Genomic DNA, 15522 nt, shown 5'->3' with positions numbered 1-15522 from the left:
GATAGCTAGAAGCAAACTCAAGCTTCTGGTGCTCACAGTTTTTTTGTTTAATAGGTTGGATTTTTAACTATTTTTTAAAACAGATTGACAATAGAATACCTGAAAAAATTATACATATCGTTCGCCAAACCAAGCCTATAAGTAGTAGACTAAATACCATGCGCTGGAACTTCGTAACACTTTATCATCACAAGTTGAAAAAGTATTATCTTTTTGATGAAGATATAATTGTATAAAATCCATGCTGAAGTATTAAGCATTCCTGTTCTGAAAATTAATTCCAACTTTGCCGGATTGGTATGAATATTTATCTTTCGTAAGGCGTATTGAAAAATAGTCCTTGGTACACGAAAACTACCAGCGATGTAAACGCTTTTATATCAAAAATATAAAATCTATATCTTTTCGATAGAATAGTAAGTTTATTATTCCATATTATATATTAATACTGTAAATAAAAACATTTATAGGTTAAGAAAATTAAAAAGTTACAGTGTAATGTTCTGCATTAAATCATTTAATTTTTTAAATATTGTTTATCAACAATTTGTATAATATTAAGCAAAATTAAATGAAAATTCATATATATATTTTATTTAAGCTGGAATTTTTTTTACAATTTTGGGCTCTCCTTCACATTCGATACCAAGTTCCACATCGGGTTGTGATTTAATATTGATAACACATTTCTTATTTTCGTTCTTGGCATTGATGAGTTCGGCATTGATACTGTACTCATTTTCATTGTTATTGGGATGAACAGCGGATATAACCTTAGAGACGCTATAAAAAGATTATTAATTTTTAAAAAAGTATTTTTTTCAGTATTTTTTATATTATTCTAGTTATTATTCTAGTAGTATTCTAGTAAATTCTAGTAAAAACAAGTAACATAATTAAGTGGAACGCTTAGGACGAATATCGCGGATCATAAACACAACATAAAAGTCCGTTTAACCCTCAATGATCAAAGGACAGCATTAGCGACCCACTGCTCTACGATGAAACATTCTCAAAATTTTGAAGATATATAAATCGTTAACGAGGAGTCAAATTATCGACATACAATAATATTCGTAATGTTATATATGATTGATGTTCCAGAAAATCATAGACTAAACTACAGCAATGACACAGAGGGTCTTGCGTAAATATACAACTCTCTGACCAATCAGAAAAATTAACATATAATTAATAATTATAAAATTCTATTTTCTTTTCCATTAGTTAATCCTTTATTTTTGTTCTTTAATTTTGTTTCCGTTTATTTTTGACTTTTTAATTTTTATTATTATTATTTATTTTTATTATTAGTTATTATTTTAATATATGCTTATACTTTTCTTCGGAAGACGGAAAGTGTTCTGTTCGGTTAGGGTCTGTTGCAGCACAAAAGAATAACCATGGTCACAATGCTCCGCTCCGTTGTGAGCTGGTGCCCTGTTTATTCCTATTCCTATGCTTTTATTTACATGTATTTTAAATAATATCATTTTTACTTATGTACACTGAAGATGGTTCCCACCGAAATAGACCATCAAAATAGGTCTATCTAAATACCAAAATATTTTTCAAAAATATATTATATTAAAAATTTTAACACAACCGAAATAAATCTTGTAAAAATTATAAAACTTTTTGATAAATAAGTATTAAGAAATAATTATTAAAAAAATTTATCAAGTTTAAAAAAAAATTATTATTGAATATATTTTAAAATATTTTTTAAATAAATTACTTAAGTACTGTTAAAAAAATGTAAAATTATATTTAAAACAGTTATTCAACACGTTTTCTAATATCTTTATATTTTATAATAACGAAATAAAAAAAAATTATTTTAACGAAATCTTACCGGTATTTGGGTCCTTCGCCAGATGCCAATCGTAAAATGGAGTTCTCTAATAAATTAGCAGCTTTTCGTAGTTGTTCATCCTTTAGTTCTGGCATTCCAGTAGCATTTGCTGTCTTTTAAGAAATTTTTTTTATACATTTGTTTCATAAAATTGAGCACATATTTATCTTATTTTTTATTATTTTTATTAAGTTGTTAAACTTACTACATGAGCAGCAACAAATACAATTAGAATTCCCATAATAAGCGCAACTTTTAATCCAGCCATTTTGATGAGTTAGTTTCCTTAATAGTAATTCAAACTGCAACTTTGACAGTGAACTGAAAAACTTGATCTCGTTTTATGCCTTTTATATACTTTTGTAAGCTAAGATTTAACCCTAATTATTTAAATTAAATCTCATAAATATTGTTTTCAATTACTTTAAATAATTACATGATTAAAAAGTATTTAGTATAATTTCATCATTATTTACTTTTGTGGAATATACCAAAATGCAGTCTCCTTAAATGACCTACCCATTTAATCGAAAATATTGATTTATTTAATAACTATTTAATATATGCAATAGTTATTCACATATATGATTATATGAATATGTAAACATCGCTGGTGGTATTATCCTAAGTTTCATCTGTTTTATATTTTACGCTATACCTTTATAAGTAAAGAACTAGCTGCCATATTAGTATTGATTCTCATAATATGTATATCAGACAGATCTATCCAAATACTATATTTAGATAGTGGACTTAAATGGAAACCGATCTTCCTTTCCATTTTTCGAAACCTCTGCTATCAAAAAGGGGTAGACTTGTTAATCAACTTTAAAATCTAATGGGTATATATGTTTTCACCATAGATCTGTAATAAGTAATCGAGATAGTTACTTTACACTAAAATCATTACAACAATTTTTATTACAAATAAAACGATAAAAGATAACATAATAATAACATTATTATATTTCAATAATTTAAGAGAAACCACTTTTTTGTTTGATATTTTGAATCATAACACATCAATATATTACTTACTTCATTTGCCTTTAAAACCCGGTATCCAGTTTCGACCTAGCACATCACTCCTGTTCAGGCCATTCTGCTATGTGCGTGCCTCTTTAGTCTTGTACATCAAGTGCGATTAGTGTTCCCTTAACTTGATACCTTTACCGGAAATACAATCTATCTCTACACCTTCTTTCTCCAATTTCAGTTTCTATCACCTTTCTCGATGGTGCATCGATATCCGTTCTCACAACATGATCAAACCAACGAAGCCGCTGGATATTAATTCGCTGAAGTATATCAATTTCATGATAAAGATTATACAATTCGTAGTCCTTCTATTCGAATTAACTTTTCTCTCAAAAACTCTCAGTTTAACTTTATAATTCTGTGATTGCATTTATGTTTCTATGCCATACAAAAGCACATATTCCCGCCTAAAAATATTATAAAAGTTATGTAGATGAGAAAGAAGAACCGATGGAACACAACTGCTACAGTTACCTTCCTGAAAGTAGAAGCAGCACAAACTTTGTAGAGAAACAAATCTTTAGCACTATCGCAGAGCTGTTCAAAGCTTAGACTAAAATCATATAAACATTTTTAAAAGCAGCAAAATGGTAAAACAATTAAAATCTCATATGAAATATTGGTATTACAACAAATCCGTAGGACCAATTAATCAATCTACTACTACATTAACCTAACATAACCTTTTACATCTTGACTAACAACTACACTAATAGCGATCAGAAAACTAACTATGAACTATTAGCGATACGCGGGCGACGATTCAGAAACCACGATTTAGGCTAGTATTACCGAATGCCCTATTTCTTTTTTGAATTTAATTAAAAATCTGAATGAAAAATGCTCAAAGAAGAGACTAAGTTCATTCCAGTAATTAAGAGTGAGAGTTGAAATAAACAGCTTTAGTACTTAGAAATTTAAGTTTATCTAATCCAGAAAGCATGTTCTTAAAATAGATGTTCTTAAAATAGAAATACTGCACAAACACTGGGGATAGATTAATTATATACTCTGTGACCAAGGTCACGAAACCCATGGTTAAAAAAACAATAATTGAAGAATCTGATTTTTTTTTATCGAAGTATAAAAACAAGTATAGGTGGGCTTATAGGACATGACTAACAAAAGGTACGAGAAACGAGTGTAAGCAATTGAAACATTCTTACTGATAGAGTTGGAGAAGTGCTTGCCGTCAGGCTGTAATCTCATAGGACGTTGCACTCAAAAATATGGTTTCTTTTCATTTGATCAGAAGTGATTGCAGATAATATAGCGAAAGCGTAGGAAAGTAAATGATGGATGAAATGCTTGTATCAGAATTTTTTAACTTTAACAGTTAAGAAAGATGTGCCTTCAAATTTGCCTAAAAGTGATGTTTTAAATAGCGCATATTACATGTATAAAGAAAATGCCTAAGTGGATAGCACAAAACTCTAGATTAATAAGTTGGATATGAAAACCCCTAGGGTAATATCTTCTCTGACAGAAATCTTGAAGAGATTGAGTTTAATTTTTTAAGTAGTGTATTAAATAAAGAGGGTCCTGAACTGAATTAGAGTTTTGGTGAAGGTTGGACGGACGCATAAAAATGAGGCAGCCATCAGCAAATCAAAATTTGTTTGACACGGGGCTATGGAGAAGAGGTGTCTGTTATAAAAAAATTAAAAATTTAGAATATTGGAGAAAACCAACAGTAATGAGAATATATAGAATAATGACTTATACTACAAATTCAATATTTTAGGTAATAATATATAACATTACGAGCAATAGAATTTGATATGGTATGTCAATTTATGGGAAAGAGCCATGGAAAAATTCAATATTTTACATGATATTAAAAACAAAGTATGGAAACTACTAAGTAGTGTTAGAATTATATACTATGAAGATGAATTAAACTAAATTAAATACTCTCGTATTATTTATAATTACTTACTCACTTTGTTTTATAATTACAAATCTTTTTAAAATATGAATCATTTGATTAAGTGTTCTAATTACTGAAACACTCTTTTAGGCTACTAGTAAATCACTTATTTTACATGGAAATACTGGGTGTTTTATAGTGCTAGTAATAAAACACTGCTACGATTTTGTTCATAGTTTTCACACTTTACAGATATACAATATTATAAGTAATGTATTAATCAATAGTACATAGATGAATTACCCTGTAACTCTTAGTTCAAGTTCAAGGTGAGCTAAATCTTTTGAGTCATTGTTTATATAAATATTTATATTTATTAACTAACAATTAACGTAGATTATATTAGTTTTTTATTTCAAAAACTGGTAGTTTTGCTTTTGCCGATAGTTTGTTTCTATTGTATTTCCAATAATTGGTTAGAAAAGTAAATTATAATTATAATTTTAAATTTATGCACAATAAAAATAAAACGTTCTAATATGAAATTTATGAGTTTTATAAAATTAAGTCAAGCTACTCTTAATGACCAGATCTAGTCATCCGATTATTGTACTTTATACGACCTCCATTATTTATTATTTAATTTTGCATTAATTTCTTTCAGCATATAAGTATATAGCATATATTATTTAAATTAAGTTTAAAAATACACTTTAAATAGAATTAATTTTTAATATAATAAATAGTATCGAGTTGGAAGTTAAATTGATTAGATAAAGTTATATAAACAAAATCTTAAGAGCTTTTTAGGAAAAATTTGAGAGTAGAGTACAACGGCTATTGCAGCTGTAATATAGGTAGTTTATATTTCTAAGGAAAGGCTCGTAAGTTGACCTTCCTTACGAATGGTAAGGAACAGACATGAACTATAAGTAACACTTTACGTTGACAAAGACGTCATCTGTGCTTCACTATTTTCAAGAAAGGTAAATTGTGCGAACTTTCTGAGAGCTGCATAGATTACAGTTTGCCAGCAAAAGGTACCCCTGGGATAGAATTATAAACACCTTTAATTATTTCATCTGATTTTAGGTAGTTCCTTTCTAAAAGGAATTATAACATTATAATTTTACATTATAATTTTAATCATCGACATCTTTAATACGACATCTTATGGTAATACTCAAACTACTTCTCAGTTCAAAAATAATCCATCGACAGTTAGTTAATAACTTTAAAGGAATATAAATAAACCTTTATTAGTGGTTTACAGTTTACCATATCATAGAATTCAATACAAAATCTACTGTTTTTAACTTAGTATAAATTTTATATTAGTAATGTTATAGTTTAACATGTAAAATTTTACGAAAACATTGTGTAGCCAAAGTAAATAATATCAACAAAATACATACATGTACATTAATACATATATTAAAATGATAACATTCAACAAAAAAAGAAAATTGTTTAAATTTATAAACGAATCCTTGAGCTAAATTTTATTGGCATATAGCTCTGAAAAGTATTATACCAATCATTTCCTACTCTCGTTTCTCACCCGATTATGCCTAATTGATATATTAATTCCTCCATTAATCATTAGAATGTCTAAAATTTGAACTGAATGAAAGTTAATATCTTCCAATCCTTATTGTAACATAACATTTAATGGTGTTTGAGATTTTCAAAATTTGATTAAGAGAAGAGTAATCAGTGGAGTATCCAGGGAGCTGGGTATTAGGTAATAGACTTCTTCCCTCAGCAATATAATTTGCACATAATTTACTGCAAAAACATTGTTATTTAATATGCTTTCCAGTACAATCCAACTTAAGTCATTTATTTTAATGTGTAGACATGTTCGGGTTATTCAAATAGGAAAACTTTATCTTTCTCTACGCATAACAGCAAGTTCTAGAACTCAAACATGATCGAACATTAAAATGCTCCAAGATAAGCTGGACGATTCTTATCTTGATTATCTAATTAATATTAATCAAGCTATTATCTGTCAAAACCTTTTTCAAGTTATAACAAGTAAACGTACTATTATTATTATCTTAATAGACCTCACATATTTTGAAGATAAAAAATTTTAATATTGTAATATGGACTTAATGGATTTTTACACAATAATAACTATAATAATAATTAAAGCTCCACTGAAAACAAGCGAATTAGTGTCCAATATCTTAATAGAGAAAAAAATTAATTTAAAAAATCATAAAATCGCATATAACAAAATTTATTAAAACTATTCTTAAATTATAAAACCTCAACAAACAATAATATATTCCTATGCACTATATTTTTTCAATAATTTCTCTTCACCTTCACATTCGAACGTGACTTCGATGCCATTTTCTAACCAAGGCTGTCCCGAAATACTGACGTCACAAGTTTTAGTCGTTTTCTTGTCATCAATGAGTTCAGTTTTAAATTTGTATAATATACCGGAAACCACTTGCTGTGTTGCTGATATAACCTTGGATAGTCTAAAAAAATAAAAATATATTAGAAAGAATTATACCCTGATAAGGTCTTTGTGCGAGGAACTTACTTATATTTGGGTCCATCACCTGCAGCTATTTTAGCTAAAGATTTTTCCAAATACTCTTGTGCTGAAGTTAATTGGTCACCAGTTAGGGTTTCTATTTCATCGGCAGCGGGCTAAAAATTATCAAAAGTGTGATTAACTAATAGTTTAATTATTATTTATATAAAGTTTGTTCATTATTTGAAGTTGTCCACTTCTCAAATAATTAATCTTTTGTTTAATTATTATTATTAACTTAATTAAGTAAAAGTTCATGTTTATTTAACTAGATTAATAGTTTTTTTTAAACTATTTAATTTTTATTTAAATGTTCGGTGAAAGTTGACGTGTCCAGTATGTTCAACTTTTTCAAAGTGTGGGTTTTGTATTTTTTTCTTTTAATTATTAAATTTATTTCATTTTTCACAATTCTCAACCATTTGTGTTTAAATTTATTAAATTATTAAACTTTTAACTTTTATTTTTAAATTTATTATCAATTATTAGACACCGGATGTACTTGACACGTGCTCAATTTTTTTCGCCTTAGTACTTATCTCTTTTAAAATCTATTTTTTCATTTAGATAGAAATTAAATTCATTGATTTAATTTAATATTTATTTAATTCAATTATTAACAATTATCGACTCACTTCATCTTCGGCAACAACTAAAACAATAGTTAAACACAGTAAAAATAATAATTTCATATTTTTTGAATATATTTCAATGTGTTTATCTTTAAAAAAATTCTTTATAATTGAAGAAGATCTGCTAACTCTTCGTCTTTTATAGGAAAAGAAGAGAAATAAAGCGTAGCGAATTACATGTCTACCGGTTTTAGAATTAATTTTATGTTAATTAAAAATTAACGGTTTTAGATAAAATTTGTCTCTCTATTCTTAAATAAAAATCATAATCATATATATAACATAAAATTTATAATAAATAAGATCAATTCTATTACGTCATTATTGGGTTTTAAATGATCTAAATAATTTATTAATGTCTGCTAAATCAGATGTTTAAAGATTTGAAGATTTCGTTGATAAATTTTATTGAACAATGTAAGTAACAGCGGGAAGCGACTTTAACCTGTTAAGCTTATGTTAGGAAATTGTTTTCTTCTTCATTACTAGTTAATTTAAATAAATTTTGTTTTTTATTTCCTTATGTCATATTTTCATATGACCTACAATTTTACATATTTTTCTCAAAAATGTGTTAAAAAATCTACATATTTTCATTCAAAATTTATAAAAAAAATTAATAATTATGAAATAATATTTGTACGTCTATTTCGTTCTGTCAAAGTTAACACGAATGATAATTTTTTATATTATGTTTAAGGAATGCATTAATAATTTAAGAAGAAAATAATTATCCTGCCATTATATGTTATATATGTTTTTAAACACAATAAAGAAAAATTTTATTTCTATTATATTAATAGTTTATGACAAAATTAATATCTAGTTAAGTTTCTACCTTACACGGAATCAACGAATTTCGAACATCGAAAGTGTACAGTATGAAATATCCTATTTGTTAGTGGTTTAAAAAACAAGTGTACGTACAGTACTGAAAGTAAATACAAAACTTCGTGAAGTTTACTTCATATCCATAATAAATGCCATATGAGTGATATTTAGAAATCTTAATAACTTATTTTGCCAAACAATTCCTTAAGGGTATTTTAAATGAGATGAATGTGAACTCTCCTAATAACCCCCTAATAATATTAAATTATAAAAAAATTACTTAGTTCGTGTGCGAGTTAGGCTAACGACGTATGCGAGTTAGGCTAAGGTCGTGTGCGAGTTAGGCTAAGTTGCGTTCTAAATGAGGGAAATTCTAAGTTGTGCCGATAATGTAGTGATGTGGCGATACGTGTTGATAAATGGCTAAATGTGTGCAGTGCAAAAAATCCCAAAAAATCTTCTATTTGGTTTAGCATCAACTTAGCCTAACTCGCACACGTCCTTACTACTCATGTGGGTCCAAATGTAAAATACTTCAATCAAATATGCAATATAAAATAATTTGTTATGTAATGTTATTAGTTTTTAAGATTCTTAAACTTCTTGTTAAGCTTTAAATAAAAGCGTTTTAATGAAGACATATTGTTAAATAATATAAAAAAAAACATATGCAATAATGTTAGGTTATGTTATGTTACCATATAAAAGAAAACTAAGAAGTTTAAAAACTACCTTGTACCTTTGGAAAAGCTTAAAATGCTTTTAATAGAAGGTTTTGGAGGTGGTCCAAGGGCTTATTGTATTGAATATTTGTTGATTATTAAATATTTATTGTATAAAATAAATATACAATAAAAATTTATTAAAATTTTGTATATCTCTACATCGAGCGACGATAACGCTTTTGTTAATATCGTATTCTTACTAGTTGTTTATGTATCTATCATATATTATAGAATAAAAAACATATGTGGAATAATAGAAAAAGTTTTCAAGAATTTAAACAATCACTAAATAAAAAATCTAAAATAATAAAAAATTACAATAATTATTCTTTGTTAAGTAAAAATAATTTACCTCACTTCATATTTTATTTAATATTTTACATCTAAATAGTCTCTATTAACAACAATTTTCTTAAGCACTATGTTTTCGCACTAATTTTTCCTCGCCATCACATTCAAAAGTAACTTCGATTCCATTTTCCAACCAAGATTGACTCCAAATACCGATATTGCAGATTTTTGTAGCATCATTGGAATCAATTAGTTCAGCCTTTATTTTATAGGCAATACCAGAAACTACTTGAGATGTTGCTGATAAAATTTTAGAGAGCCTAAGAAACAAATACACAATCAATAATAATAATTATATCAATAATATTATATAGGACGTGTGCGAGTTAGGCGAAGTTGATGCTAAACCAAATGGGAGATTTTTTGGGATTTTTTGCACTGCACACATTTAGCCATTTATCAACACGTATCGACACATCACTACATTATCGGCTCATCTTAGAATTTCCCTCATTTAGAACGCAACTTAGCCTAACTCGTACACGTCCTTAGCCTAACTCGCACACATCCATAATATATAAAACATTATATAATGTATAAAGAACTTACTTATAACTTGGACCCTCGCCTGCGGCCAATTTAGTTAAAGACAGTTCCAAAGCTTCTTTTGCTGAATTTATGTCGTCGCCACTTAAGTTTTGTACTCCACCTAAAACAGGCTGTAAAATATGCAAAATATTTTAATTTAAATACTTTACTGAAAATTTCATATAAATTATTTATATATATACATATGCATATATTTATGTATATTTCTTATATGGTAAAAATATAATAAGAAATTAACTTTTACTCACTACGTCATTTGCGGCGACCACAATAATGGCAAGACTCAACAAAAATATGGTTTTCATTTTCTTAGGATTGTTCAAGGTGTTTTTCCTCGGAAATGTGATTTCTGATTGCTAAAGGCCTGTCAGATCTGCGTCTTTTATAGTTCAGGAAAAAAATAAAAACAGCATAGAGGCGCTTATGTCTTAACCAGTTTTGGCAGAGAATTTATGTTAATTACTTATTTACTATTTATTTGCCAATATTTATTTGATTATTATTCAAAAAAAAAATTTAATAAAAACTATAAATAAAAATAAAAAAATAGGTTGTGTTATAAATAAAACAAAAATAAATTGATTTACATCACTTTGACGTAATATACCATTTCACATTAAAATCAAGTTTTATGACTCTAAACAGATTGGCCCAGATTATTCTCCAATTTTTATAACATCAAATTAATTCAGTATTCACGAAAAAAGCGACAAATTAGTTCAAAAAAAACCCGTTAAACTTACTTTAATGGAACTTTTTAATTATATTAAATAAATATTTAAATTTTTAATGATTCTACATGTTGTTCGATATTTACATTGCTTTTCATAAGAACTCAGTTTTAAAATAATATTTATATTGATGTAAAACTTATACTCTTATTAGTGATATTATAGAAAATCGTTATCACTATAACTTTGAAGTTTGTGGTAAACCATTTCCTTCCTTACAATTTCCTTTACTCTTATCTATTTTTTACATTTTTTATTTTATAATTTACGTATCATTATTCCTTTGTTCTTCTTAACATCCTTTTGTAATCTGCAATCTGGATCCTTGTTTTCTCGCATCAAGAATCTTTTTTAGTATTCTTCCATTTTTCCTTACATCCTCAATAGAAATCCGTACCATCGCAACTATTGCATTTTCATAAATCTTTTAAAACTACTTTCATAAAATATATTTAAACAAAGATTATATCTGATATATATTCTTCTTAAATATTTTTGTAAGAGTTTCCCGTTTTCTTCTGATCCTATAATTGTTCTATATTGTCCATAGCTTATTAATTTTGATTTGATTAGTAGTTCTTGGGTCAAGTGCAATGTGTACATTATTTGATTGTTAAGAGAAAGGGTCTATTAATACTTAACACTAATCCCAGACACCTAAATTTTTGCATTGCTTTAAAAAATGAATTTTCTATGCTTTAATGGTTTCAACGGTACTTTCGAGTTTATAGATACATTTATATATGTTATAGTTTGCTTAAGACTACTGGAAAGGGTTTATGGCTCATTAGAAGGTTTTTTAATATCTTAAAAACTATAATATGTAGATAAATGAAATTTGGGATACAAAAAACTTGTACTATATTACTAAGGTTCAAAAAGTTTGGTGAATCTCTACCCACTGTAGGTCCCACCCTCCATGTAATTATTTAAAAAAAAAATTTTTTTTAAACAACAATTTTTGCTTCCATGAGACTACACTTATTCATTATATATATAAAAATACCACTTAAAATAAAATGCTAGTGATGTGCAAATTAGTTTTTAAATAATTTACGAGATTGTCCATTAGATTCAAAGCAATTTAATTTTTATTTCAAATTTGAATTATAAATTTCAAGCAAATCGGTTGAAAAACAACAAAGTTATCGCACATAATATCAGACGCATGTCCTGCAGTCCAACGATTGAAATTTAAGTCTGCTGTGCCCAATCCAGTAAAAGTAGGATCTCGCAAACTTCAACAATTATCGCAGGATTAGTCTTTAAAACATTGCATATAAGGTTCTATACCTATGAAAGGTTGAGGCTAATCGTTAAGCAACTGTTTGGACATTATCAGTGTGGCTTCAGAACTGGTAAATCCGCCATAGACCAGATATTCACACTATGTCAAATCCTAGAGCAGACCCAAGAAAAACAAATTTTTGTTAACGATTTTTGTTAACGAACTAATTTCCCGGATTTCGTGAAACCCACGTCACCGTTGTTGTCACTATAAGTTGGAGAGTGTAAGAGACTTTGTATATTTGAGAACCCACATTAACACGAAAAATTTCGTCAGTGTAGAAATTCAACGAAGAATCTCTTTTATCTAACAGATGTGACTTCAGGCTAAATTGGCAATTGAGAAATGAAGTTTTCTCTCGACAAAAAAAAAAACACCTTTACAAATCTCTTATATAATAATGCCTTTCTTGCTTTCTTTCGTGTGATACAGAAGCATGGACAATAACCTACAGTGATAAAAAAACATTAGAAACATACAAGAGAAAAATTATGCGACAGATTTATTGACACCTTCAAGGAACTCTATGAGCTATACCATTAATACCAACATTGTTAAGTGTATAAAATTAAACGGGCTCCCTGTCTGGATCATGTCTTACGAATGGCCGAAAGAGGTCCAGCTAGAAAGGTGTTTAATTTGGTACCCGTTGCTGGAAACTGCGGTTGAACCCGTCCCATCATCAGTGGAAGGACCATGTAACTAACGATATTACTGATCAAGCAAGTTACTGATTGAGCTATCAAGAGGAGGCTGCTGGAAACGACTCACGTTTGTAACGGCCAACTAAATTGTTAAGTAAGTAATATAATTTTTGTATTTCGAATTGTTTTTTTTTGTCAAATCTTTCGACAACATTAGCTCTGGTTTCATTTAAATAGATCTGTCAACTACTTTATAAAATTTTATATATTTCATTTCATAATTTAATTTGGTTTTAAATGGATATGATAATAACTCTTTAGATTGTTTCAAAATTGTAAGTCTTACAATTTTCTTCTCTTTTGTCTTTCGTGATCCTATAGCAAGGAAGTGTGGATCCTTTGCATATACCGCAACAAGATTCAGACAGTAGTGTTATTGTTGTAGTGAACGATTTGCCAGCAGGTTTATCAAATTGCTTATTTCTTAAAATCCTTACAATTCTCAATAGAACTCAATAGAGGCTGACTAATTCGGTAAAGAATAATTCGGACCAATGTTTTCAGAGCTCTTCTTCTTGGTTTTAATGTCAAATTTCATTTCATTTAAAATCGATGTAATATAACGATTTTGTTTGATTTTATTTAAAAACTTTTTGTATTCCTTATGTATTATGTATTCTTTAAGTTTATAGTTTTGTTTATTTTGATATAAACAAATAAATGTTAGCAAATATATATATTTTTATATATAATGATAAGTAATTAGCATAAATTCTCTACCAAAACAGGTTGAGGTATAAGCATTTCTATGGTTATCTATTTTTTTGCTGACTATAAAAGACGATGAACTGGCAGATCTTTGCTAATCAGAAATTACATCTCCGAGGAAAAACACCTTAAATAATCTAATAACAAAATGAAAACAATATTTTTGTTGAGTCTTGCCATAGTTGTGGTTACCGCGACAAGTGTGGTAAGTAAAAATTGTTTTGCCATTTTATTATTTAATAAAATAATGCAGAAAATAAAATAAAACAAAAAGGTTCAATAATTAAACATACCTTAAAATTATTAAAAATATATATAAATAATAATAAAATATTTAATTTGAATATATATATTTTGCACTTCGCAGCCAGCTCCAGGTAGTGTACAAACGTTAAATGGCGACGACATAAATTCTGCAAAAGAAGCTTTGGAATTGTCTTTAACTAAATTGGCCGCAGGCGAAGGTCCAAGTTATAAGTAAGTTCTTTATAGATTATATAATGTTTTATATATTATATAATATTGTTGATATAATTATTATTATTGATTGTGTGTTTGTTTCTTAGGCTCTCTAAAATTTTATCAGCAACATCTCAAGTAGTTTCTGGTATTGCCTATAAAATAAAGGCTGAACTAATTGATTCCAATGATGCTACAAAAATCTGCAATATCGGTATTTGGAGTCAATCTTGGTTGGAAAATGGAATCGAAGTTACTTTTGAATGTGATGGCGAGGAAAAATTAGTCCGAAAACATAGTGCTTAAGATAATTGTTATTAATCGAGGCTTTTGTTTTTAATAAAAAAAGTTTAAGAAAATATATGAGTAAAATAGTTATTTTTATTAAATAAAAACAAAATTAACTTTAATTTTCTTACATTAGTTACATTAGTAAATGACAGATATATATATATATATATATAAATTTAAAATCTTATTTTGAATTTCTTTTTACTTATTAATTGAGTCTAAAGATAACCTATTATTATTAAGTTTAATAGTTTACTTATAATGTAATGTCACTTAAATAGTTTCCTGCCTTTAGTTTATATCAGGGATAGAAAAAAGTAGTTATTTTAAAAATCTTCTAGAAACAGTCAGCAGTAAGAAGTTGTCTTAATTTTTATTTAGGTACATAGTTATCATTAAAACAACATCATTTAACAAAATTCATCCATTATAAAATGCATTCTCTTTTACACTCCGCTTCATTTCATTAGCACATTTGGATTCCAATTTCATTTATGAGTAGCAGATCATCATAATATTAATTTTTTTCGATTTATTTGTTAATTTTAAACACATTGTGACGATTTAAAGTAATAATGGGTCGTGATAAAGCATTAAACAAGGAAGAATAGGTCAAAATAAAAAGCTTCATTGATTCTGACCCCTCTATGACTGAAACATGAAAAAAAAAATCAGAAAAAGCAGAAAATGAATATACAATTCTATTCAAAATGTTCTTAATTATGTAAAAAATATTATAAGCCGTCTAAAAGCGTCCTCAGCTATGCAGATAAGGGTTTCAAAAACGCTCGGGTCTACGTACTAGAACCACGTCGACCAAGTACCGTTCAACACCTCCCAAAGTGATTTCACAAGCAGGTCCCTGCGGGTTACAACAACCACATGCAGATAAGCGGGTTTTGCAGCAAGCTTCGAATTCGCATGCACCACATA

General features: G+C 27.7%; 4 protein-coding genes across 7 annotated transcripts; 1 reads left to right on the top strand and 3 right to left on the bottom strand.

Annotated features, from left to right (window-relative positions):
• Nucleotides 1-570: 570 nt before the first annotated feature.
• Nucleotides 571-2188, bottom strand: LOC119681771 (sarcocystatin-A-like). The gene is made up of 3 exons (XM_038095049.1): nucleotides 2061-2188; nucleotides 1856-1968; nucleotides 571-783 (listed from the first exon to the last, which is right to left on the bottom strand). Exons 1-3 carry the CDS (start codon nucleotides 2121-2123, stop codon nucleotides 597-599), a joined length of 363 nt encoding a protein of 120 aa, XP_037950977.1. The 5' UTR covers nucleotides 2124-2188; the 3' UTR covers nucleotides 571-596.
• A 4863-nt stretch (nucleotides 2189-7051) lies between these two features.
• LOC119675306 (sarcocystatin-A-like) lies at nucleotides 7052-8032 on the bottom strand. Its single transcript, XM_038086502.1, has 3 exons — nucleotides 7956-8032; nucleotides 7327-7436; nucleotides 7052-7261 (listed from the first exon to the last, which is right to left on the bottom strand). The coding sequence occupies exons 1-3, from the start codon at nucleotides 8010-8012 to the stop codon at nucleotides 7063-7065; spliced, it is 366 nt and encodes a 121-aa protein (XP_037942430.1). The 5' UTR covers nucleotides 8013-8032; the 3' UTR covers nucleotides 7052-7062.
• Nucleotides 8033-9865: 1833 nt separating this feature from the next.
• LOC119684878 (sarcocystatin-A-like) lies at nucleotides 9866-10751 on the bottom strand. The gene is made up of 3 exons (XM_038099010.1): nucleotides 10657-10751; nucleotides 10409-10518; nucleotides 9866-10119 (listed from the first exon to the last, which is right to left on the bottom strand). Exons 1-3 carry the CDS (start codon nucleotides 10711-10713, stop codon nucleotides 9921-9923), a joined length of 366 nt encoding a protein of 121 aa, XP_037954938.1. The 5' UTR covers nucleotides 10714-10751; the 3' UTR covers nucleotides 9866-9920.
• Nucleotides 10752-13343: 2592 nt separating this feature from the next.
• LOC119682591 (sarcocystatin-A-like) lies at nucleotides 13344-14659 on the top strand. Of its 4 annotated transcripts, none has more exons than XM_038096068.1 (4): nucleotides 13344-13406; nucleotides 13860-14044; nucleotides 14207-14316; nucleotides 14406-14659. In XM_038096068.1, exons 2-4 carry the CDS (start codon nucleotides 13988-13990, stop codon nucleotides 14602-14604), a joined length of 366 nt encoding a protein of 121 aa, XP_037951996.1. In that variant the 5' UTR covers nucleotides 13344-13406; nucleotides 13860-13987; the 3' UTR covers nucleotides 14605-14659. The 4 variants fall into 4 exon arrangements, with proteins under 4 accessions (XP_037951996.1, XP_037951997.1, XP_037951995.1 ...); XM_038096069.1 differs by having other exon boundaries at nucleotides 13373-13534; XM_038096067.1 differs by having other exon boundaries at nucleotides 13373-13605.
• The last annotated feature ends 863 nt before the right edge of the window (nucleotides 14660-15522 follow it).

Source organism: Teleopsis dalmanni, chromosome 2 (assembly GCF_002237135.1).
Source record: "Teleopsis dalmanni isolate 2A chromosome 2, ASM223713v2, whole genome shotgun sequence".
Taxonomy (NCBI): Eukaryota; Metazoa; Arthropoda; class Insecta; order Diptera; family Diopsidae; genus Teleopsis; species Teleopsis dalmanni.
This window is presented reverse-complemented; position numbering and strand designations above follow the sequence as displayed.